The sequence below is a fragment of the Patagioenas fasciata genome, chromosome 4 (assembly GCF_037038585.1).
Source record: "Patagioenas fasciata isolate bPatFas1 chromosome 4, bPatFas1.hap1, whole genome shotgun sequence".
NCBI classification, from domain to species: domain Eukaryota; kingdom Metazoa; phylum Chordata; class Aves; order Columbiformes; family Columbidae; genus Patagioenas; species Patagioenas fasciata.
In genome coordinates this window covers 80470016-80493661 of record NC_092523.1, presented here as the reverse complement: position 1 = coordinate 80493661, position 23646 = coordinate 80470016, and the positions used below count along the sequence as shown (strand labels likewise).

Here is a 23646-nt window from a genome sequence, read left to right as displayed (position 1 = left end):
ATGGGTGACAGCAAGGGATTAAAGGGCGCTGGGGAAAACCAAGCTTAACGGATGTTTTCCAATGTCTCGTAGAGCCCTGCTCCTTTGACGGGCGGCTGTTCCGGGACGGCGAGGACTGGCGCCTGGGTCGCTGCGCCAAATGCGTCTGCAGGGCCGGAGCCGCTCGGTGCTTCACGGCCACCTGCCAGCCCCTGCTCTGCAGCCAGGTCAGGGCTCACGGCAAGATCCGTTTCTCGTGCCCGTGTACAAGGCAGCAGGCGAACCTGCCGTGTGGCCACCGGGCGACTTGGGCAAGCGAGCTTTGATGTGTGGGCAGAGTGACGGATACGTCTGTCTGTACGCACGTGCTGTCTGTCTCTTCCCCACTGTGTTCTTCCCCACCTTCGTCTGTGATTCTATGCCTTTGCTGAGTAATTAATCACAAATGCCATCTAAACAAACAGTAGGGTTGACCAGGAAATATGTGAAACCTCAAGAATGGGGCTTTCTCCTCACAAACCTCGGTGTCTGGTTTGCAGCTGACGTGTGTGCTTTTCAGGTCTTGTTTAGTTTTCTTTTCTAACAAGAACTCTAGAAATACAGTTGAAAGTAGTCAAATGCAGCTGAAATGAGACTCTCAGAGAGCTGTAGAAGGGTTTGGGTGGGAGGGACGTTCCCAGCTCCCCAGTCCCCCTGCCATGAGCAGGGACATCTGCACCAGCTCAGGTTCACCAGCTTCACCAATACTGAGAAAAGAATCTCTCCTAATGTGCTTCTCTACGTAGCTTTATGTATACCTTTTTCTCTGTATACCCAAATACATGTGTTTGTACTTTATCTCGTGTCTATGTATGTGTCTTTACCCACATCTATATACCTACCTATGTATTTAGACCTCAATTCCCACCCAAAGAAGCCCGGAAAATGAGACAAAGGGAATATGTCTTGCCTTCCCCACGGGTCTCGTGTTGTGAAAACTGCCCCCAGATACCGGAGCCAGAATCGAGCCCCGAGTGGCTGTGGGTTATCACACGGATACTGAACACCTGGAACTCCAGACTGTGATGCTCAGCTCAACTGTTCTCTCTCCTGCTTCATATTTAGGATGAAGAGGCGGTTCTGTCTCCGGGGAAGTGCTGCCCAGAATGTGCCCCACAGCCCTGCTCGGTGGCAGGAGCTCTGTACCAGGTAACCTTGCACAAGCCGCACCAGAAGCTCTGGCACATCCCTTTTCGCCCTCCCCACACCCCTCTGGGTGCCAGCACCGAGCGCTCAGCACGGCCATCCCTCCTTTTCCTCCTGGAACACCAGAGGAGCTGAGAGAAATCGGGACCAGATAAGAATTGCTGGCCAGCAGAAAGGAGCTTTGCAGGGGGAAGCAAATTAGCTGCTTTCTCTTCTCGCCTTTTTGAGGGAGGAAAGCAGAAAGCACTGGTGAAGGTCCAAGTATTTAGTCTGAAATTAACTTATTGTGTTATTTAATGGATGTATGTATACGTGGTTTTCTCTTAATGAATATTTTTTGCTAATAGCAGTAGGTAAGGCCTCACCCATGTCACTGACCTGCAATTAATGAGAAACATTTGTACCTTCGTACCTTTTCTTCCCGTTGATCACATAGGGTTTCTTAAGAAGGGTTGTTTACTGGGTAAACATGCAGAAGGAGCCATGATATTCAGTAGACATATTCTGGCAATCATTTGGTTATTTGCAAAGGGTGTTTAACGGTTGTATGGATGTTCTCTTTGGACAGCATGGCGAGCAGTGGAAAAGAGACGCCTGCACCACGTGTGCGTGTCACAGAGGGGAGGTCAGGTGTGCGAGAGAGACCTGCGCTGCCGTCGCCTGTGAGAAGGTAGTTGGAAATCATCCCTGTGCCACTCGGCCCGCGCCAGAGGGCCCGTGCGGTCCCGCTCAGCGCCACCGGTGTTCGCGCAGGGGCAGAGCAGAGCGCGGCGCCCCGGGAGGTGCTGCCCGGAGTGCGTGGCTGCCGGGGGGAGCTGCCTGCACAACGGCACCGCCAGCTTCCACGGCCAGCTGTGGAACAGCGCTCCCTGCGACTTCTGCGTGTGCCGTGGAGGGCAAGTCACCTGCCAGCCGGCTGAGTGTGCCGAGGTGGAGTGTGCCGAGGTGAGACACGTTTTCTTCCTTCAGGATGTATCTATCAAATCTTCTGATTTCTTTTCCCCCTCTTTTTTTCTTGACATCTGGAGGCGCTCAGAGAACCTGTCCTTCACTCGGGGCTTGTTTTGTGCGATTCACGTCAAAACACTTGGCAGGAAAGGGGAGTAAACTTCGGATTTCCCACGCGGGGTTGCCTGCTCGGTGCGCTTGTGTTGTGGAGCAACCCAGTGGGAATCAGCAACCAACTTACCTTGGGTTCCCCCGCGCCGCTGTCTGCCCGCTGCAGGGGGCTCAGCCCCACAGTGACCGCTGGCTTGACCTGGAGCCAAACCCGGGCAGAGATGGGCAGGTCAGAGGTAGCTAAAAGCTCGAGAAACGTTCCTTTTCTCTTCATTCCGTACGGTACTGTGGGCACCAGTAAGGCAGTTGGGTGTGGAAGTTGGTGTTCCGCTTCCCTTCATTTTTTCCTTGCCATTCTTGGCATAGAAGTGGTACAGAGGTATTTTAGAAGGTATTTTATTACCAGCACTCTTTAGTCCAAAACTAAATCCTCCCCAAGCTGTGTTTGCTCTGTAGTGGATGTGCAAAATGCGTTAGATGGGGTTGAACGCTTCACACACAGACACACACACAGAGAATACGTTTTGAATTGGGATAAGAGTGGTGTTTGTCGTGGGCTCTGGTCTGGCGGGTGGGCTGATGCCGGCGTTACTGCAGCTGCTCGCAGCATCGGGGGGAGGGGAAGGACGCGTGGCCACTGGGTTTTCTCTTGGTGGCGCCGATTTCTGGCGATGGCCTGTGTGCGCAATCTCGGGGAGCAGCACCAAGTGTGGTGTCTGAAGCCCAGCTGAAGTCTGGACATAATGGATTTGCTGGATTAGCTTGTTTTAACGAGCGTTCAAAAGAAGTAACAACCCACTGATGGGGTCCCGAATGGTGCTCGTGCAGAGAGGATGCGGCAGCGTGTGCTCGCTCATCGGAGACCGTGCCTTTTAAGTAGCCAGAATGCACTGAGTGCGGGCCCCAGGCTCTCACGGCTGCGCGGTGCTGCCGTGGGGTCTGACCTTGCGCTGCGCGGTGCTGCCGTGGGGTCTGACCTTGCGCTGCGCGGTGCTGCCGTGGGGTCTGACCTTGCGCTGCGCGGTGCTGCCGTGGGGTCTGACCTTGCGCTGCGCGGTGCTGCCGTGGCGGTCTGACCTTGCGCTGCGCGGTGCTGCCGTGGGGTCTGACCTTGCGCTGCGCGGTGCTGCCGTGGGGTCTGACCTTGCGCTGCGCGGTGCTGCCGTGGGGTCTGACCTTGCGCTGCGCGGTGCTGCCGTGGGGTCTGACCTTGCGCTGCGCGGTGCTGCCGTGGGGTCTGACCTTGCGCTGCGCGGTGCTGCCGTGGCGTCTGACCTTGCGCTGCGCGGTGCTGCCGTGGCGTCTGACCTTGCGCTGCGCGGTGCTGCCGTGGGGTCTGACCTTGCGCTGCGCGGTGCTGCCGTGGGGTCTGACCTTGCGCTGCGCGGTGCTGCCGTGGGGTCTGACCTTGCACTGCGCGGTGCTGCCGTGGCGGTCTGACCTTGCACCGCACGGAGGGGTTTTGCTGGGTGCCAAGCCGTGGTTCTCGTTGAAACTTGTGCGCTCGCGTCCGTTCCAGCCCGCGTCCTGCGCGCCGTGGCTGCCAGCGGGATCGTTCACACCGCTGGCGGTGGCGCGCTGTCGCGGCTCAGCGCCGAGAATTGTTCAGTGTTCATGCTCACGCCTTGGGTGCTGGCAGAGAACCCGTTACTCGGGAAAACCAGGGCTGTTTGGCAGGGCAGTGGCTGCAGATGTTAACTTGCAGGGTTCAGTAGCGTGCAGCAGTTTGTCAAATTCAGGCTCTCGGAGGTAACCGCCCAGCTAAAAGCCCCAACAGCCACGGAAGTGATGCTGTTTGTCAGAGCATGAGCCGCTGCCGTTTTGAGTTGAATGAAGAGTGATTGCTGGGTGAAGGGAAGGAGGAAGGCAGGGTCCTTTTTATAGACAGGAGTTATGGTCCCACTTGGTAAAAGTTGTATCGTTCTGCATGGCTTCCCTTAAGATAAAGTAGCTTCCTTGAGCCGTGTTCAGCCATGGGTGACCTCAGTAGGACAAGGTGCGCGTTCATCGCAGTCAAATATTCAGTCAAAAAGCAATAAAGTATTTTCTCTTTCTCCTCTTTGAGATGCAGGTCTGGCTTTTAGGCACCTGCATCAATAAATCAGAGCTGGTGCAAACCTTGGAGCATTTGGATTCGTCTCTTCATTAAGGCACCATTAATTTTCTGGTCACATCGTCCTGTTTAAAGTGTAATGAGGCCACAGGTAGGAGCTGCAAATCCGAGGCAGCAGCGTTACGTGAGGGCAGGGCCGAGGTTTAGCGTTCAAAACATTTCAAACAAGCTTGTCCAGCAACCGGCAAACGCGACACGAACAACCCGTTGGTGGAACATTCCTGCAGAAACTCCGGACGGGCAGAGCAGGGCACTCGGCGCACATCGGCACCAAAGCTGGCTCAGTAATTCCTGAGTCACTTTCTATTCGTATGTATGTGTCTGTTTGATGGCTGCTATGTGCCACCTCGCCTGCGTTTACAGCGCGGGACAATCTGGTCCAGAAGTGCTACTTAGGCCAGGGAATGGAAGCTGTTTCTTTTGAGCTGTGTCCGGGCTCCCTAGGACAGGGTCTCCCTCTTTCCCAAAGATTCGGCTTCCACTTGGGCACAAAAAGCTGTTGCCGATTAGGGCACTTTGGTCCTTCTCCCGCTGCTAAATTCTTATCTTCAAACCGCAGTTATTTAGGTGGATTCTGTGGAGCAGCGCGCTTGTAACAAACAACAGGCTTTTTCCATCTGGGATAAATACCGCATGTGCTTTGAAGTTCTCCTGGGGAGAAAAAAGTAGAACATTGAGGGTGAAGGTGAGCTTCTACCCATTGAGATCTCGGCAGCGCGCTGGTAAAACCGCGGTGGTTCACAGCACAAATGGCACTGCCGCTCGCGGTACTTGCAGGGGGTTGTATTGGGGATTCTCGCTCTGCGGGATTTGGGGATGGGGCGATGGCCTCAGCCCCGAGTTCCTGCCTTGTCTGAGCTTTGTTCTGCAGCTGCAGTATTCACGGAGCACGTTTTTCAGACCGTAGCTGCAGAGATGAAGGGGGATAGAGAGAAGATAAGGTGAAATTAGATATCGGAGATTGCATTCCAGGGCAAGAGCCGTTCTGCCTCTGCATTCCACGGTGGGCTTGGCGGTGTTGATTCCGTTTAAACTGCTGCAACCTTTCTCTTCCCAGGGAGAAGAATTAGTTCACTTCGATGGGAAGTGCTGTCCTGAATGTGTTTCGAGCAATAGTCACTGCGTTTACAAAGAACATACCAAAGCCGTGAGTATCCGGGTACTCTGGAGCACCCAACAGTGAGTTACTGCAGCACGAGTCCAGCAGTTTATGAATGTGTTCAAGGAAACATTAAGTAATGTGCTTTAAATATACCAGTAATGGACTTCTCACTGCTCTGGCAGATGAGGACTGGAGCTGATGGCCGCTCTGTGCCAACAGATGTGACAAATGAGAAGTTTAATGCTGTTCTTATTTTATCTTCGTGCTAGTACTTCCCTTTCCTTCCCTTCCCTGCCCCAAGGAGGGTAAAATCCATTAAAGTGTCAGGTTTATTCCAGTTCGTGGTTTATCCCTTTTAAGAGAGGAGCTGGCACAAAAGCTTCACGGGCATTTCCCCTGCTTTTTCAGTTCCTCCCATGGAACCAGCACAACTTGAGTAGGCGCTTTGTGGGCTGCCCGGCTCCGGCAAGGCAAAGGGGGTTAATGGCACAGAGCGCTCAGTCCACGGTGGCAGGCTTAGTTTACTCCTAGCTCTGATGTAGCCTTCCAGTTAACCCGGGGATTTCCGTGCGTGGCAAAAGCGCTGAATTAGTGCCGGGGCCCGATGTTCATGTTTGCTTTGGGTGTCGTCTCGTGCAGAACGGAGAGAAGTGGGACGAAGGGCCGTGCAGGGAGTGCGAGTGCCGGGAGGCGGAGGTGACCTGCTTCCAGCGCACCTGCCCGCCCTGCCCGCGGGGACACCTGCCCGTGGGGACCGACCGCCACTGCTGCCCGCGCTGCCAGCCAGGTACGGACCCGCGGCCACGGCTTCCGACCCGCGGCCACGGCTTCCGACCCACGGCCACGGCTTCCGACCCGTGGCCACGGCTTCCGACCCGTGGCCACGGCTTCCGACCCACGGCCACGGATGCTGACCCGTGGCCACGGCTGCTGACTCACGGCTGCTGACCCACGGCCATGGCTTCTGACCCACACCTGTCTCGGGTGGGAGCCTCTGGTGTCCCTGCAACCATCGCTTCCCCAGTGCCACTCTGACATTTGAATCTTAACTTGTCTTTGTTTTGTAGTCGCTAATTAACTGCTTTCTGTATAGTTTAATCAGGGTTTCTAGAGAGGTTTAGGGCTCCATCCAAAAGCTTGCACCAGTTTCATTTAAATCACAGCTTTCCTTTGGCAAAACAGTTTCTCCTTGGAGTTGGTGTTTTGAAAATCACAGGCGGTTTGGGTTGAAGGGACCTTCCCAGCTCCCCAGTCCCCTGCCATGACAGGGACATCTTCACCAGCTCAGGGTGCTCAGAGCCCCGTCCAGCCTGGCCTGGGATGTCTCCAGGGATGGTTCATCCACCCCCTCTCTGCCCAACCTGGGCCAGGCTCTCACCACCCTCAGGGCAACCATTCCTTCCTCGTGTCCAGCCTGAATCTCCCTCCTTTAGTTTAAACCATCACCCCTTGTCCTATTGCATCAGCCCCTGCTCAAAAGTCTGTCCCCATCTTTCTTATCGCCCCCTTTTAAGCACAGAAAGGCCGCACTAAGGTGTCCCCGGAGCTTCTCTCAGCCTGTGCTCGCAGCAGAGCTGCTCCGGCACTCCGAGCATTTTTCATTTGGCTTTTTTTCTTTGTTTTATAAGGCAGGAGACTCCTTTCCGAGTCTCAGCAAGGGTTTTGGAGTTCATGGGCTCCTTGGGAGTGGAAAGAAGAAAACCTGCTTACACTGTTGTGCCACAAGCTCACCTGGAGCTGAACGGCTGCCAGTTAGTAATTGTGTGGAAAGATTAGGGCAGCCTTAGCTTGTGTGTTGTTAATTTTGCATATGCATTCATTTTTCTGCAGGGTGTTGTCATTCCCCTCGGTTTACGCTTCATAGCTGGTGGCCTTTAGCTGTGGTTTGCTAATTTTTCGTGTTGGTGGCTCTTGTTGCATCCATGTACCTTCAGCATTATCAGAGCGCTCCAGTTAATGTTTTATCTCCGTGAAAGGAAAATAGCCTCACAGTTTAATTACCCTGTCATTTGCAGGAGTGCCTTGGCACTTTCGCCATGTCAATGTTTTAAAGCTTGTTATTTACTGCACGCTAATAAGAATGCAAAGCAGTGAGGAAAAGGGCTTTTAGGCAGCCCAGATGAATTTGTCGTAGGTTTTCAAAAGGGAGCAGCATCTGCACAGGTTCCTCAGGAGGGAACGGATTCTAAAGGGTTCTCAGCACCCTCCTATTCTCCTTGTCAAGAGGTTGCCCTGGCAAACCGTGGTAGCGTTTTGGAAAATACTGGTTTTGAAGTGACGGTATTGAACATACAGAGCCAAACTTGCCTTTTTGTGTCCTAGGAGGTAAATGGGAATTTCCTTTCCCAAAGCCTGCCGTATTTCTGCTCTTTTCCTGGTTTGCAGAATGGATGAGAAACGGGGCGCTGGGGAGGCAGACGCAGAGAACCCCGTCGCTCTTAGCCCAGGCAGAGCACCCAGCCCGAGCAGAGCTGTATTTCTGGGAAAAGCAGCAAATAATGCCCTCTCACCGAGAACACTGGGCTTGGAGCAGAGGGAGTTTCCTCTGTGCCCCTCGGAGGGGTCGCTTCATTGTCAGACTGGAAGAACGGGGCAGCGTGTACCTTTGGAAGGTCGTTGGGGAGAAATGGGTAGAGGCAGAGCCTCCCATCCGTTCCCCCTGTTTATCGGGTTGGGTTCGTTGTCACCTTCAACTCTGTGTTCTGTGGCTCCCCGTCCTTCCCTCAGGTGCGGCTCCCTGGAGACACGCAGGTTATTTAGTGTAAACGAAGGAGACTTTTTGCCTTTCAGATCCTTCTCCTTGCTCCTCAGCAATGCACTGTTTTGCCCCTTTCACCCCATTTTGGAAGAAAAACACCCCCAAACGAACACACCTTGAACTACCAGCAGAAACCACTAATGAATTCCCCTTGGATTTTGGAGCACGCGTTGCTTCGTGCCTCCCCGCTCGAAGCCCAGCTGATGCGTTCCTGCCCTGGTGTGTTTGTGTGCCAGGTGGGTGCCACCCGGAGTGCCTGAGCTGCTCGCAGGCCTGGGACCGCTGTGACGCCTGTCGCGACGCGAGGAAGCGGCTGCAGGACGGGCGCTGCGTGGACGCGTGCGGACCCGGCTTCTACCAGGATGGGGACGTCTGCTTAGGTAACTTCTGCCAGGGGTGACTTATTATCTCTGGGGCTTGTTGTCCTTTTGTTTGTAGGATCCCCCCAGGGGCTGGAGCACAAGTGTGATGGGAGCGGCTGAGGGACCTGGGGGTTCAGCTGGAGAACAGGAGCTGAGGGGAGACCTTCTCAGCTCAAGTTGCGCCAGGGGAGGTTGAGGTTGGATTTAGGAACAATTCCTTCCCCAAAGGGCTGTGGGGCATTGGAACGGGCTGCCCGGGGCAGTGCTGGAGTCGCCATCCCTGGAGGGTTGGACAGACGGACAGGAGGTTCTCAGGACATGGGGTGGTGGGTTATGGTTGGACTCGAGGATCCTGAGTGTCTCGTCCAACCCAAGTGCTTCTATGGTTCTGTTACAAATGATTGCCAGGCTTTGTTGGGAGAAGCGTTCAAGCACCAAGTAGTAACCATGGGCTCAAGGCTTCAGGAGCTTTCAGGCCCCTGAAAAACGTAAATTCTTGAACTCTTTTGCCAAAATAAGGCAAAATTCTCTCCTTTTATCAGAGCAGGGGCGCCTTGCTGCATCGAGACACTTGGGATTAAGGCGTCTGTCCTTGTCTCTTGCTCTCTCCGCAGCCTGCGGCGAGTCGTGCTCCTCCTGCACCGATGGCTTGGGGTGCAGGTCGTGCCGGGCGCCGCTGCTGCTGCAGGACGGGCGCTGCGTCACCTCCTGCGGGGACCGGCACTTCCAGGACCGGCTCCTCTGCACAGGTAATGCCTGCAAAACCGGGCTGCAGCGCTGGGATGGGCGAACTGGTGCAGAAAAGCTGCTCCTGAGCTGTTAGGTACACTTGCTGCTGAGGGATCTGCTGTTGACGCAGGTGTTAACGTCCACCCCAGAATAAAGCAAGGAGCGAACGGAGGAACTGAGTCACGCAGTGTAAAATTGATTACCAATTGGGGAAATATTCATCAAAATTCCTCAATGGGTCAGTTCTGTTGGTTTAAAACTCTCCGTTCTGGAACACTCTGGTTTCTCACCACCATCCTCTTTCCATTCAGAGTCCTCTTTTGGAAACGGGACCGTGGGTTTGGGGGAGTTGAGGAGGCGAGGCAGGGTGTACGCGCTGATTTTACTGAGGGTGCAATGTTAGGAAGGATTGAACCCCCTGCGCTGTGCCTGGCAATGTGGTCACGGGGCTTTGCTTTGGGTTCAGTGCAGGTGGTGGTGCTGGAGCTTTCGGCAGAGGGGACTTGGAGGTGAACAGAAAAGCGCTTGGAGGGCTGGGGGTCGATAGGACTCGGCCAAGCTCACAGAAAATACTTTTTGGAAGAGTTTTTTTCTTTGCTTTGCCATTTATTTGTTTCGCATGGCGTGCTCTTCCAGAGAGTTGGTGGGAACAACTGTTTTCAGGAAGAATATCTACAAGATCAGTAATTGCATAGAGCACTGAGATGTGTCTAGATCCTGTACCTTAGCGACTGGAAGGACTGAGCCTAAGATGGGAAAGCTGCAGTTTTCCGTTTGGTGGAGCTGTGATAGTGCTCCCCTGCTCCTCTCAAATATCTCTCATTTTCCCGAACCGTAAGGCAGCCGCTTTCTCATCGTGGCAGGTTAGTTGTTTTCTCTAAAGCGAGCTCTTTTCTCCTCTAGACGTTGACCTTTTCAGAAGGCTTCTCAGGATTTCTGCAGCTTGAATTGAGCAGAGGGGTGGAGCACAGGCTTCTCTCTCCTTGGAACCAGCCCTCCTGCTTCAAGCTAAACCCAGCCCTGGGGCTTTCGGCAGATTTCAGGGGGGAAAGCGCTTCAGCTTCTCAAACCAGCATCCCGTTTGTTCAGGTTTGGAAAGCCTGGAAAAGCTCCAGCAGTGGCTGTAGAATAAGGCTCCATTGTGCACGGTTAAACAGAAAAGAGAGACCCCATCCAAAAGAATTTATAGGCTGAAGTATCAAATAATGTTCTGCTTCGTTTGGTTGGATTTTAGCGTTTCCTTTGCACCTGCTGTGGTGTAGCTGGCAGAGCCCGTGTGCCAGCAGCGGGGGGAGGCTGCTGGTTCGCGTCCCTGGCTGGAGATGGGGTTGTGCGTCCCGTCCGCGTTTGCAGTCGCACCTGCGGGCGCTGAAAGCTGCTGGGAAAATCTGGTCCTGTTTCCTCCAGGGAATTAAACCAATTGGCTTTAGTTCTGCTTGGCTGCGTTTCCTGCATAAAGTCGAAGCAGTGGAGAAAGTCTGAAATTTCAGATAGGGTCGATAATTCGTTGCCGTTTGCTCTTTCTTTGTATCCTCTTCGTTTTTATGAATCTGTAATCTGATTGTCCAGATGAGCCGTTCAGGAGTGTTTTTCCCGTAATGGTTTTAACATCTGCAAGGAGCATGTTCCAAAGTCCCCAAAAGGGTGAACTAGACTGTGTTAATTGCTGCAGCACCAGTAAAGTCCCTATTGAGGAATTCACTCTGGAGATGAAACAGACTTAAAAGAACAGGTTTCTTAGTCCGTCCTGTTGCTGAGACGCCGTTGTCTGCGTTGTAAGGAAACACAGTCAATGAGTCTTTCCTTTTCTTTGTGTTTTGTAACATCTGGTCTAATTGATTCTATTTTGAATTTTGGAATACAGTTTGGGTTCCCTGCCTGTGGGGTGGGATGATAACACTTCCCTGCCCCGGGGAGCGGCGACATCCTCTAAGGTGGGGTGTTTACCTTGTCCCGTACAGTGCGACTCATATATAGGCACAAATATAGGTGCTCCGGCTCGTTCATTAACAAACGCAGGAGCAGCTGTGGCCTCGAGTAGACAGAAGCAGCATAACACACCAAATGGTTGCAAGATGGGAGTGGTGGCGATAGATGGAAAATCCCTTATGGCTACCTGGGTTGTGAACACTTTAGCCTGTTATTGGGGAGAGGATGAATTGCGTCTCACTTAGGGGGTTTATGTCTCACTTGGGGGGTTTATCTTGGCAGGAAGGGGTTGGCTTTAGTCACCGTTCCCGGTGTAAATTCGCTTTTAGTTATGCGGATGAGCTGCTGCTGCCCCCCGGTTCCTGCGTTACAGTGGGGTACTCCTAGGTGTGCTTTCCTTGGGTGGTTACAGCTTCAGACACGTTTGTAGATACAGGGCAAATGTCCTCAAGTTGTGTTTTCTCCCACCTGCCGTGTTGTGGGAGCACAGGCACGTACCTGCCTTATTGTGAAATAGGAGATTTAAGGACATCTTTGGAACATAATTGGGTGTAATCAAGAAAAAAATCGAATAGCTGAAAGAAGTGTAATTGGCAGAGTTCCCGCAAGCACCGGTAGCACAGGATTCAACGCGCGTCTGCTGCACGGATTCCGTAAACCACGGTGGGCTGGATTTCCCTCGGAGCTGGGCGTTCTGGTTTTGGGATGCGTGGTTTCCAGCACGCGATGGGATCTCTTGTTGTACAAAATGGAGGTGTGAGTTGTGCCTCTGAGACGGCCTGGGTCCCAAATACCAGAGTAGAACAGAGGGTTTCAGCTGGACGTACAACAGTCTCCTCATCCAACTGCCCAGCCATGTTGGAACGGTAAAGGACTCAGCACTCCGATTCAATGTGAATCACGCAAAAGCCATTTATTACAGAAACATGTCTCCTTATATACGCAACTATTCTCTAATCACGAATCCACGCTCCAAGCATGGATTCGCTAAATGAGTATCATGGGCAGTCCACACGCTGGAGCCCCACCGATGATAGGTCCGACGACTCACGCCATGCTGAGGCCCTGTTAATGAAGAAACGCCCCTCTTTCTCACAGCAGATTCTGTTCTCAGCTTCTCGAAGTGGCCTTGAGATTCCTTTGGGCCTGACTAATTCAACAACATGTCTCCTTCTAACGAAACCCCTTCACACAGCCACGTCAGGGCTGCCCAGAAGCTGAAGGGAGTTGTTAAGGGTGTTGTCTGTTGGCTGGCAGGCTCGGGGTGTCGAGCAGCTCTCTGAAGCCTGTTGCAGTGCTTGGCCGCCCTCCCCATAAAGAGATGTGTCCTGATGTCCAGTCCGAACCTCCCTGATGAAGCTTTGAACCATTCCAATGGGTCCTATCACTGGATACCCGGGAGAAGAGCTCAGCGTCTCCTTCCCCGCCTCCCCTGCTCAGGAAGCTGCAGGGATCAGTAAGGCGGCCCCTGCGCCTCCTTTTCTCCGAGAGAACTAACATAAAAACAACCGCGTGCTTTCATTCTCCTTTCCCGAAGCAGGGAGCGCCCGTGAATCCAAGGAGCTGCGAGAAAGCGGGTTGCGGCGAGCTCTCCGTTCTGAACAGCCGGTCTCTGGGTTGTTGACCCCCGCCTTTCCTCCCGCAGCGTGTCACCAGTCCTGCTCCTCGTGCCGCGGCGCCGCCGAGAGCGACTGCTCGTCCTGCGGAGACGCGGCGCTCGTGCTGCACGCCGGCCGCTGCGTGCCCCGCTGCCCGCCCGGCTCTTACCCCCGGGACGGCGTCTGCACCGGTAAATACCCCTTTCCTTCTCCGTTGAAACGCTCTGCAAAAAGGGGAATCAATATTTCATTTAGCCGCGCGGCAGCTGTGGTTTTATTCATGTCTGAGAAGCCAGATGCACCTTGTGCATAAATATCGGATGAGAAAAGCTGCTGTTTGTTTGTAAGATTATTAATTCATTTAAGCTAATCAGTTGCTGAAAGATTTAGGGTTTTTTCCTCTCACCGAACGGCCTGAAAGCCTGAGTTGTTTCTCAGGGCTTGACAAATCCATTTGTCTGCGGAAAGAAAAATGGCCCTTGCCAGCAGGTTTCTGTAAATTTGATTATAACTCAGCATCGCTGTAACTAATACCTGCACAACAGATGGGGCTTGGGAGCTGGGAAGAAGGGGAAGAGAAGTCTGGAGGGAATTAAAGACCTAAGTCAGAGAGAACGTGAAGGGGAAAAGAATCTCAAATAAATAAAGGATGTGAAATTGGGCACAAGCGTTCAGGCCAGCGCTGGGTTTGTGAAATTGGGCACAAGCGTTCAGGCCAGCGCTGGGTTTGTGAAATTGGGCGCAAGCGTTCAGGCCAGCGCTGGGTTTGTGAAATTGGGCACAAGCGTTCAGGCCAGCGCTGGGTTTGTGAAATTGGGCGCAAGCGTTCAGGCCAGCGCTGGGTTTGTGAAATTGGGCACAAGCGTTCAGGCCAGCGCTGGGTTTGTGAAATTGGGCACAAGCGTTCAGGCCAGCGCTGGGTTTGTGAAATTGGGCGCAAGCGTTCAGGCCAGCGCTGGGTTTGTGGGGACAGCCCCTCCCGCGCAGTGCACGGACTGAAATGCGAGGGCTCGTCTGCGCGAGCCTTGGAACCCGCTGCAGGTTTATCAGTCCTCGCCATTCTGGCCGTTTCTGGATGGACTTCGCTTTGACCAGGTTTCCCTTCCGTTTGCTTGGTGTCTGTATCAGTACGTTTTACCTGGTTTTTGAAGTGTGTGGGCTCGAACTCTGGCATCTGTAGCTGAAAATCATTTAAGCCCAAAAGGGAATTTTACTTAGATACAACTTGGCCGTAATTTTGATTTTTATTGCCGGTGATTCCTCCGAACTGCAGAGCTGTTCTCACAACCTCCAGCAGCTCAGGCCGTCCATCTCCTACCAAAACATGCATTTTGGTACCCAACCGGGGTGCTGGTTCAAAGGGAGGGTCTGATTAGTGAAGAGGATCAAAAGCTGGTGAATAAGATGCTTGGCCCTTCTTAATACACAGCAGCAGTAGCGCTGCCGATGTGGGGAAAGCAGAGGTTGGTCCTGCCCTGAGACAGCAGCTGGGTTGTGTCAGACGGAGAACAGGCACCCCCGGAGCCGATTGTCACCATTGCCGTGTTCCATTTTAGACGCATTTTCGCACTTAAAACCGAGACTTGAGGAGGGGAGGGAGGAGGTCAGAAATGGCAAATTTATACGTCATCTTTTATTTCCTGAGCAATCTGAGAACCGATGCTTGTACAAAGATTTGTAAAGATCAGAATGGTGCTCCCTGTTCACAGCCTGTTGGTGACAGCAAAAATAGAACATTAGGTGGCGAGGGTGATCAGGAGCGGAGCAGGCGCTGGTGCAGCCCCGTTCCAGGGATCTGTACTTGTTTAGAGTCCTAGACGGGTACGGGTCAGCACTTACATGGCCGTACTCACACGTCTGCCCCCGAGGACGTCACTGCTTACCCAGGCAAGTGATCTGTGCTGTGGAGGAGCGTTTGAAGATGCCTTTCTGACCAAGAATGGAGGAGGCATGGGTGGCGTGGCTCGACTTATCTGGTGGCTGCGTTCTTTGCTTTCCGAGTGCGTTCTGCTAACGAGCCGTCCCCTTGGGCAGCTTGCGACCAGTCCTGCGAGACGTGCTCCGCGGAGCCGCCGCGGTGCCTGAGCTGCGCGCCGGGCCGCATCCTTCACCACGGGCGCTGCGTCCCCGAGTGCCCCCGCGGACACTTCCCCAGCGGCACCCAGAGGTGCAGAGGTAATGGGCGGCTTTGCATCACCTTCCGTAAGGCTCTCGAGGCCCCTCCGGTGTTGTCTTATTTTCCTTTGCCTGTGGGGAGGGGCTATTGGGAGCGCAGAAGCGAGAACAGGGACAGCTTTTCTTTGGTTCACTCGTGGTGGATTATTTTAAATAACCTCTTTGCTTTGCAAAGCACATTAAGACTCGCTGAGATAAATATTCCCAACGCTCTGTGAGTGGGAGTTATTACTGTTGATTAATGCATGTGCGCTTCTGCTGAATATGGTGCCAGCTGGGGGTTGTCGGAGTTGGCTGGGAGCGGCCGCAATGAGCAAGGAGAAAAATGGGGTATTTCAGTGCCGTGTGCTCTGTTCCGTTACCAGCTTGTCATGACTCGTGCTCCACGTGCGAGGGACCGCTGGCCACCCACTGCATGTCCTGTCCCCATCCCCTGGCCTTGCGCCAGGGCCAGTGCCTGCAGGACTGCGGAGAGGGATTCTACCAGGACCACGGCGTCTGCGAGGGTAAGATATGCGCTCGGGGCAGTTCCCCGCTGCTGGAAACCGGCATATCCATGTTGGCTTTTGTTGGGATGTGCTCGGAGTACCCAGCTGCGATGCTGATCCTTATTCTCTGCTCAGCCGCTCCAGGCGTGAGTGGTTCCCATGCTTCCCTGCCCTTTGTTTCCCACTTGGAGAAAAAGCCAATTTTCTCAGATACTTTCTGGTTCCCGTCGGACTTAGTGATCTCGGGGGCTTTTTTTAATCCATGCTGTTGAAATAAACATAGCATTGCTGCCAGGATTTTCTTGACACGAGTTAAGAGGTGGGTGAAGTGGTATTTGCACCTCGTAGATTTGCTAAGACTGACATCATTCCTGCAGCAGCGGAAAACCTGGAAGTTCAGAGGATGAGTTTATGCTTCGTATGAGCCCTTCAGACCGTCCTTTCTTGCTGTCTCTCCTCGTGAGATTGTGTTGTGAGCACTTGCAGAAATGGAAGGCTGCCCATGGCACAGCGCTGCACTTCTTTCCCAACATAGTTTGCTCCTCAGCTTTTTTCAAGCAAAGAGCTGTTCTGTGGAGAAGGGAAGACATCGAAGTATTTTTCTGAAGTCCCTGCTCCGCTATAGAAAGCACAGCACCCTGTTTATGGCACGGATCTCTTAGCGTGCGCGTTGCCGCAGAGTGCGCTCTCTGCTCGCTCCTCCGGTGTCGGGCTGTCTGCAGCAGCACTGAGCTGGAGACAGGGACGGACACGAGGGCCCAAACCCCAGCGCTGGGGTTTGCAGGCTGTCCCGTGGCTCTGACCGCTGTCCCCCCCTCCGCACAGGTTGTCACCTGTCCTGCCGCGCCTGCCTGGGCCCCGGCGCCTCCCGCTGCCGGCGGTGCCGGGTGCCGGAGCACGTCCTGCAGCCTCGCCAGCCCGCCCAAGGAGCCGAACACGGCTCGTGCGTCTCTCGCTGCCAAGCCGCGTTCTACCCGGACAGCGCGGGAGTCTGCAGGCGTGAGTAGGGGCTGGGAACGGTGCTTCAGGGCTCTCAGCACCGAGCTGCGCTGGATCGTGGGCGTTCAGGGGCATCTCGTGTGTTTGAGCTCCTGTACCTCCCCGTGACAGTCCCTGCATGTTTAAATTCAGTAGCTTTCAGAACAGCATATACTAGTACTTTTGAAGGAAAATATCCTTCCTCTCCATATAATTTGTGACTGAAGGATTCAGATGCTTGGTTATTTTAAATGGCTGCATCCGAGTCTGTGCAGCTTAGCTGAGCTTTCTTCTCATTGAAGCTCAGTGTCTCATTTTTACTACTGACTGGTTTTGAAGCAGGATCAATCCTTCGATCCTTTTCAGAACAGACGGAGCTGTGCCCGTGTTAGCCCCTGGAGCAGGGCAGGACATCCCACCGCCCTTTTTATCATAGAATCATAGAATGCTAGGGGTTGGAAGGGCCCTGGAAAGCTCATCCAGTGCAATCCCCCATGGAGCAGGAACACCCAGCTGAGGTTCCACAGGAAGGGGTCCAGGCGGGTTTGAATGTCTGCAGAGAAGGAGACTCCACAACCTCCCTGGGCAGCCTGGGCCAGGCTCTGACACCCTCACTGGGAATAAGTTTCTTCTCAAGTTTAAGTGGAACCTCTTGTGTTCCAGTTTGTACCCATTGCCCCTTGTCCTACCATTGGTTGTCACCGAGAAGAGCCTGGCTCCATCCTCCTGACACTCACCCTTTGTAAACATTAATAAGGTCACCCCTCAGTCTCCTCTTCTCCAAACTAAAGAGCCCCAACTCCCTCAGCCTTTCTTCATAAGGGAGGTGCTCCACTCCCTTAATCAATCTTGATTGCCCTGCGCTGGACTCTCTCCAGCAGTTCCGTGTCCTGATCCGTGCCCTGCGGCGCACGTGCCACAGCGGAAACACCAAACGAGCATTTGCATCAAGGGTAGAGCCTGCAGAAGAGGCTGAAGTGGTGGCTGATGTGTCTGGTGCCCTGTGGTTTCTCTCCGCAGGGTGCCACTCGTCCTGCGCGGGCTGCGCGGGGGGCTCGTCCCAGGACTGCACGGCCTGCCCTGCGCCCCACGTCCTGCTGGCCGGGCGCTGCGTCCCCGCGTGCCCCGCGGGGCTGTTCGCCCGAGGACAGCGCTGCTCCGGTGAGTGCGGCGCCTTTCTCCGCCTGATTAGGGATGCTGTCAGCTTCATATGAAGCTATTTAAGTATTTTCAGGGGGCAACAGTTTCGGGAGATGGAATCTCCTCCTAATGAGAGAGAGACGCATATGTTGGATCATAAATTCTAATCAGTTTTGCTCCTCTGGGCTGCTTCCCTGAAGATATTTCGTGTTAGTTTCATGGGGCTTGGGTGGTGTTCGCAGCCAGCTCGCTGTGGCAGAGGCGGGTGAGCCCTCGCGCCCTTCGCCGAGGCCGACACCATCGGCAGAGCCCCAACCGTCCGCCCGTCCTGCGGCGCCGAAGGAGGAACCCTGGGAAGATGATGAGTCCCAAAAATTCCATGATTAATGCACAGAACAAACCACATTTTAAATTTTTCAGCTAATTTCTCATCTGGTTTATTCAAAATGAAGGGTGTGAGAGCCTTCCAAAGCACAACTCCGCAGTCACCGGTGCTATTAGGTCATTTTATGACCCCGCGGTTCGTAGGAGCGCGTGGTTACAATGCTATAGGGGCTGGCTTTCTAGGGAGGGCAGGGTCAGGCGAGGTGTAACAAGTGCTGGTGTTGTCCCCAGCGTGCCACCCGTCCTGCAGGACCTGCCGCGGCCCCTCGCACTCGGACTGTGTCACCTGCCACCCCCACGCGTCCCTGGCCGGCGGGACGTGCCGGACCGGCTGCCCGGAGGAGCAGTATCTCAACCTGGTGGGGTATTGTGTGGGTAAGTGACGGGGTGGCGTGGGTCATGGTCGTCTTTCTGCGGTGTTAAGCGGGTACTTGAGCACTGGCACTGCGTGGGGAGCAGCCCCCGCCTGTCGCTGCGTGGGGAGCAGCCCCCGCCTGGCACTGCGTGGGGAGCCGCGCTGGGAAAGTCCTGCGTGACGCTTCACAAAGCGACTTAGGGAAGCACCGGGGGTCCCGAGGAGCAGCTTTGTGGGGCTCTAAGGACAAACTGGCACAGCTGGCACTGCTCTGTGCGTTTGTGGGAGCTTTACACACATTTATACACAGGGGTTATACTTTGAGGGTGCTCGGTGCCTATCATGAGAAGGCACTGATTGTGTTTACCTGTTTAAAAGGAAAAATGGCTTTTAATCCGTCACGCAGACTTGTACAAACATATCCCGGGAACTGCTCCAACCATTTCTGAGCTTTATCAAGCCATTTCTTTTCTTTATCAAAAAAAGATACTGTGTGTGAGGCTTACGCGGGGCCGAGCAATGCAAATGAGTAAAGAATCCTCAGAAAAGGGAAAAATGCATTAGGCTTACTAAGTATATCCATGGAGAGGCTCTTGTTCTGAGTTTAATTTAAATGATTCCTGCTCTCAGAGACTTATTTTGTGGTTGTGGTTCTTTTAATGAAAGACTTGTTTCTCCACAATTTTATGAAGTGTGTCTTCATCTGGCTTTTAAACAGCAGGGGAAACAAGACACCTGGGAGTAAGGAAATATCCTAGAAGTACTGTACAGCTCCTTCGGTGTGCAACAAACAGCCTGGGGAATGTAGGTGTTTCAAACAGTCCGGTCATCACAGTGTGGAAATAATTCAGCATTTCAGTGTACAGATATTTGTCACTTGAGCACCCTTGATGTTCGCCTGGTCTGGCACGTAGGTGCACTTTGTCCAACGGAAGATTTGGGAGTCCTTGTAGAGGAACAGCGTTACTTGTTACCCTTCAGAAAGAAGTGGTGCTTTGGGGTTGCAGCCTGAGATGTGCTGCTCTTGGTGCCAAATTTGGGTCTGATGGTGAAGGTTGTGTGTTGTGACTCCACGTCCAGGTTGTTAAATTTCATTCCTTCTCCTCGTTCAGCACTGACCGAATTGCTAAATTTGCCCTTGCAAGTTATTAATTACCAGCTAAAGAGCAGCTGTCCCATAAAAGAGAGCATTAAAACCCCTGACACTTGCATAATATGTGATTTGCATCAGAACCCAACAAAGCTTTTTCCCTTGTGTCCCAAAGCAATATTTTTTACCATTATCTTCCCGTTTGTCCCGAATTCGCGGCCCCCGGGCAGAGCTGCTGTTGTGTGCCTTAGGGGGCTGCTGTGCACCATCGCCTGTTGCACCGTGGACCTTCATACGGGGTGGGAAACCAACCGGCGCTCGAAACCATTGCTGTGAATGAACGTTGTTATCGTACGTGTTACCTGAACGAGGATTGCATCATTTGCCGTGTTCATAGAAGAGAAGAGCTTGTTTTCAGCAGTCTGTCAAATAAGCGTTTCAGATGTAAGCAGAAGAAAGACGAATTGGCCTCAAGTTTCAATGGATCGATGAGCTCCTAAGCCCTGGGCACACTGAATTCGTACCCATCTTCTCGGAGAGTGCTCGGTTGATTAATCTCGGTTCATAGCGAAGGGGTGTGCACAGGACTGGACTGTGTGGGTTTAGCAGTCCCTCTCGGCTCTCAGGGCTGCTCTGCTTTTTGTCTTTTTGGTTTGAAAACGTTCTTTGATTGCTCTCTTAGCCAAGGCAACTTCAGCTTCAGGAAACTTTGCAGCCACCAGCCTGGAAAACAGTGTAGGAAACAATTATTCTGCAAATACAATAGGCACAGGCAGGATCTCTCAGCAAAGCATCTTTTAATAAGGATTTTACAAGACTGGATGTTCTACCTGAAGGTTGGCACACATAACAGGGCAAAAAGCCCCTGCTTCTATCCCCGCAACATCCCAGCCACAGTTTCCCTCCCCTGTTCCCCATGGGTTGGTGCTGCAGGCTTTACAGACCACCCCAACATATACAATACCCTTCCCCTTATCAGTAACAATACCCTTCCCCTTATCAGTATGGATTCCTGGTACTTTGGCCACACTTCTGTTGTGAACTCATACCTTACTTTAGAATAAGAAACCTGGATCAGGGAGGTGTACTCTAAAGAGCCCTTAGGAGGGGAGGTGTATTTGAACAGTACAAGTGGCTGATTGCTTAGCAAATGGTGGAACTGAGAGGTAGAGGTGCCTCTGGTTTCCTTTATAAGCATTCACGGACACTTCAGAGATGATTTTGTCCCCCCAAACAGGCTCCTCTGTCTTTACAGGCGAGATAACAGTATATAATAGGTACTCTCCGTATAGGAAGGACACTTTTCTTTGTTGTCTTTGCATGCCAAGACAAAGCTAGGGAGTGTGGACGTAAAGTAGCTTTGGAAACACAAATCTGTGTGAGTAATTAGATTATGCTTTACAATGAAAGTTGATTTACAGGAGATCAGTGACAGGCAAGGTTGTCTGCGGGGTTTATTTTGCATAGAGGTGGCTTGACAAGGAGGAAACTGGAGCTGGCTGAGAGGGTAACAGGGAGGAGTTGTGTTTGGGTGGGGGGAGACAGGTCTGTAGGCTCGAAAAGACGAGCAGGGGGGCATTGGGACTCTAAGGAAGGTGGTGAACCCGGTGTGGGAACGGGTGACCGTGTCACACTGACCTGCAGCAAACAGGGGACGCGGAGCCACCCAAGCACAAACCCACGGGGTGGGCTCGGCGAGGATCCACAGGGAACAGGAGACAGGAGACAAACCCCACTGTGCAGGAAAACACGGGGAAAAATAGGGAAACACACAGAGAACGCTGCTGCTGCCAGTGCTCGCTTCAAAGGGAGCCTGCTGTGCGAAATTTAAATCATCTTTGCCAAAGCAAAGCACGTCAGCTCTTCCTTGGCTCTCTCACTGGGTCCCCAGTCTCCATCGCACTCACCATGAGCGTCAGCCCTGGTTTTCAGTTGATGTTGTGTGCTCTTTGATCTCCAGGCTTGCGAAGGAGCGAGAGCCTGATGGGGCTGATTCGTCCTCAAACAGGCGCTGGGAAAAAGAACTCTCAGTGCACAGGAGCCAGCGCAGGCTGGAAAGAGAAAACCCTGCTGCTGCAGCACCTAGTTGTGCAGATACTTACCTTTGTCAAGGTTCCTTGGGAGAGTCTCGTTATTTACGGCAGATATTGGTTATTTGGGCACCATAAGTTTTCTCTGTCTCATTTTTATGCTTTGTTTGTGGGACCTGTTGGCTGTGCACAGGAGTCTCTTCTGTTCTTCATCACTGAAAACCACTGGGTTTGGTGACTTATTGCATCTAACCAAACTCTTCATTAGAGAGCAGTGGCTCCAGCAAGAGATTCATCTAGTTGACTGCTATTTTAACAATAAGATATTGCCAGGCAAATGTGGAAGCATAAGAAACCAGTTGGATTGATGTTAATTTTATTGAATATGAATGCATAAGACTTCACCCCACCTGCAGCCCTGCGCACACAAACGACCTGTGGGCTGCTGTCTTAGTCCTTGCTCTCTGGGTGAGCTGCGTGTGATCCTTTCTGCGAGGTCACAGATGGTGACAAGGCTTTTCCCCTCTGCTGTCAGCGCACGTTGGGGGTCTTTGGTTGGGATTACATGCGGAATTCCCCGGGCTCCGGTGAGCGTGTCCCCAGCTGGTACGTTAGATTGCCCGGCGATCTGTAGCGATGCTGTCCCGCGAGACAGAAAGCTGAGCCTTTCCTAGGAATCTGACAAGAGGCCAGGCGGGTACTCAAATCAAACCACATTATTACATTTCTTTCAAGACAGTCGTCATTTCCTTTATAATTTTCTGAATACTGTAATTAGGATTAATTTGGCTCCCGGGTTGCCTTACATTGCACTGTTGTGCGTACAAAGGGCTTGTTGTGAAAGCTTTTGAAGCCTGAGTTCAGGCGGAGGTCAGGAGACGCCAACTGGGGGGAAAATGAAGAAATGCGTGGTTCTGAGGCGCTCTCGTGCGTCTCTCGGCGCCATGCTTGGCCTGGGCGGCCTCTTCAGCGTGGGGGTGTCGTGTGTGCTTGGGAAATCTGAACAGTAAGGACCACGGGAGAAGGTTGTTGTGGTTGAGACGGACAAACGACATGGACCAGGTTCTTCCAGGATGAAATCAGTAGATGCCATTTATTGCCACAAGTGCGTTTTTATACAGTTTTACCAATTCACGTGTCTCTTCACTATTGGTTACGAGTTACAGCAGTAACATCTCATTGGCTGATTTTGCTATCGTCAGTGTTACTCTTCTACTCCCTTCTCTCTCATGGGTACATCCTTAATATCTCCAAATACTCTTTACTCACGGGTAGACCTTCATATCTTCAAGGCTGATTTCTGTTCCCGTGCCCTCCGTCAGGGAATCCACGGACCCACCATAGTCCCTCACAGAAGGTCCTGCAGGTTTTACCTATACAGAGTTTGACATTAAACCCGTAGGTAGAAGCACCTAGAATCAGAGAAGGGTTTGGGGAAAGCAAAGAGCTTTGAACTGGCCGTGTGCGAAGCTTCCCAGGTTCACTGGAAGGATGGGACAGAGGATGCTCAGAGGGGGCAGGAGGTGTGGAGAATGTGTTTGCTGGGGAAAACTGAAAATGCCGTGATGCTCAGGAGGAGCAGACGATGGGGATGAGGGCAAGGGAAAGAAACGCTCTTTGAATGCGGTGATTTCTGGTCGTCCGACTCGCCGACGTCTGGAAGCGCAGTGCTGAGCGCCCACCCCAGCCCTGCACAGCGGACAGCCCGCCCCTCGCGTCTCCCTCGACGTCCCTGCGGCCGTGGGCTTTGCCGCGTGTGACCAGGCTCTCCCCGCAGACTGCCACCCGCTGTGCCGGCGCTGCGTGGCCAACCTGCGGGACGGCGGCAGCGTCTGCCTGCAGTGCCACAGCCGGCGTCACCTGCTGCTGGGGGACCGCTGCGTGCCGGGCTGCCCGCCGGGAGCGTACGCCGACCACGGCGCCTGCACAAGTGAGTACTCCCACCGCTGCCTCGCGTCCTCGTTCCGTTCTTCTGCTCCTGTCCTCGGGCCTCCTCCAGCTTTTGGTATTGATTCGGTTGCACATTCCCATCTTTGTGTGAGATGCTTTGTGTGCAACAAGTATGTTGCTTTTCTCGTTACGCGGCCGACAGACACGTGTTAAAGCCCAACGCGTCTTACGCTGAGCAAAGGGGTTTACAGTTTATTCAGCGAGAAGGAAATCAAGGCAAGAAGCTGTGCCCATGAGAATTA

General features: G+C 53.1%; 1 protein-coding gene across 13 annotated transcripts in view; it reads left to right on the top strand.

The window, feature by feature from the left end:
* Positions 1-23646, top strand: part of FRAS1 (Fraser extracellular matrix complex subunit 1) — a 126197-nt gene that overhangs the window by 47168 nt on the left and 55383 nt on the right. For 9 of the 13 annotated variants that reach the window (XM_071808295.1, XM_071808285.1, XM_071808287.1 and 6 more), the window contains 15 exons: positions 73-206; positions 1084-1167; positions 1733-1834; positions 1918-2109; positions 5394-5483; positions 6078-6225; positions 8433-8576; positions 9173-9307; positions 12754-13005; positions 14849-14989; positions 15355-15495; positions 16303-16476; positions 17476-17616; positions 18211-18354; positions 23232-23384. In XM_071808295.1, the coding sequence (XP_071664396.1) occupies positions 73-206; positions 1084-1167; positions 1733-1834; positions 1918-2109; positions 5394-5483; positions 6078-6225; positions 8433-8576; positions 9173-9307; positions 12754-13005; positions 14849-14989; positions 15355-15495; positions 16303-16476; positions 17476-17616; positions 18211-18354; positions 23232-23384 (2175 nt within the window). The remainder of the gene's footprint in view (positions 1-72; positions 207-1083; positions 1168-1732; positions 1835-1917; positions 2110-5393; positions 5484-6077; positions 6226-8432; positions 8577-9172; positions 9308-12753; positions 13006-14848; positions 14990-15354; positions 15496-16302; positions 16477-17475; positions 17617-18210; positions 18355-23231; positions 23385-23646) is intronic. The other 4 variants (XM_071808288.1, XM_071808284.1, XM_071808290.1 and 1 more) reach the window with 4 other exon arrangements.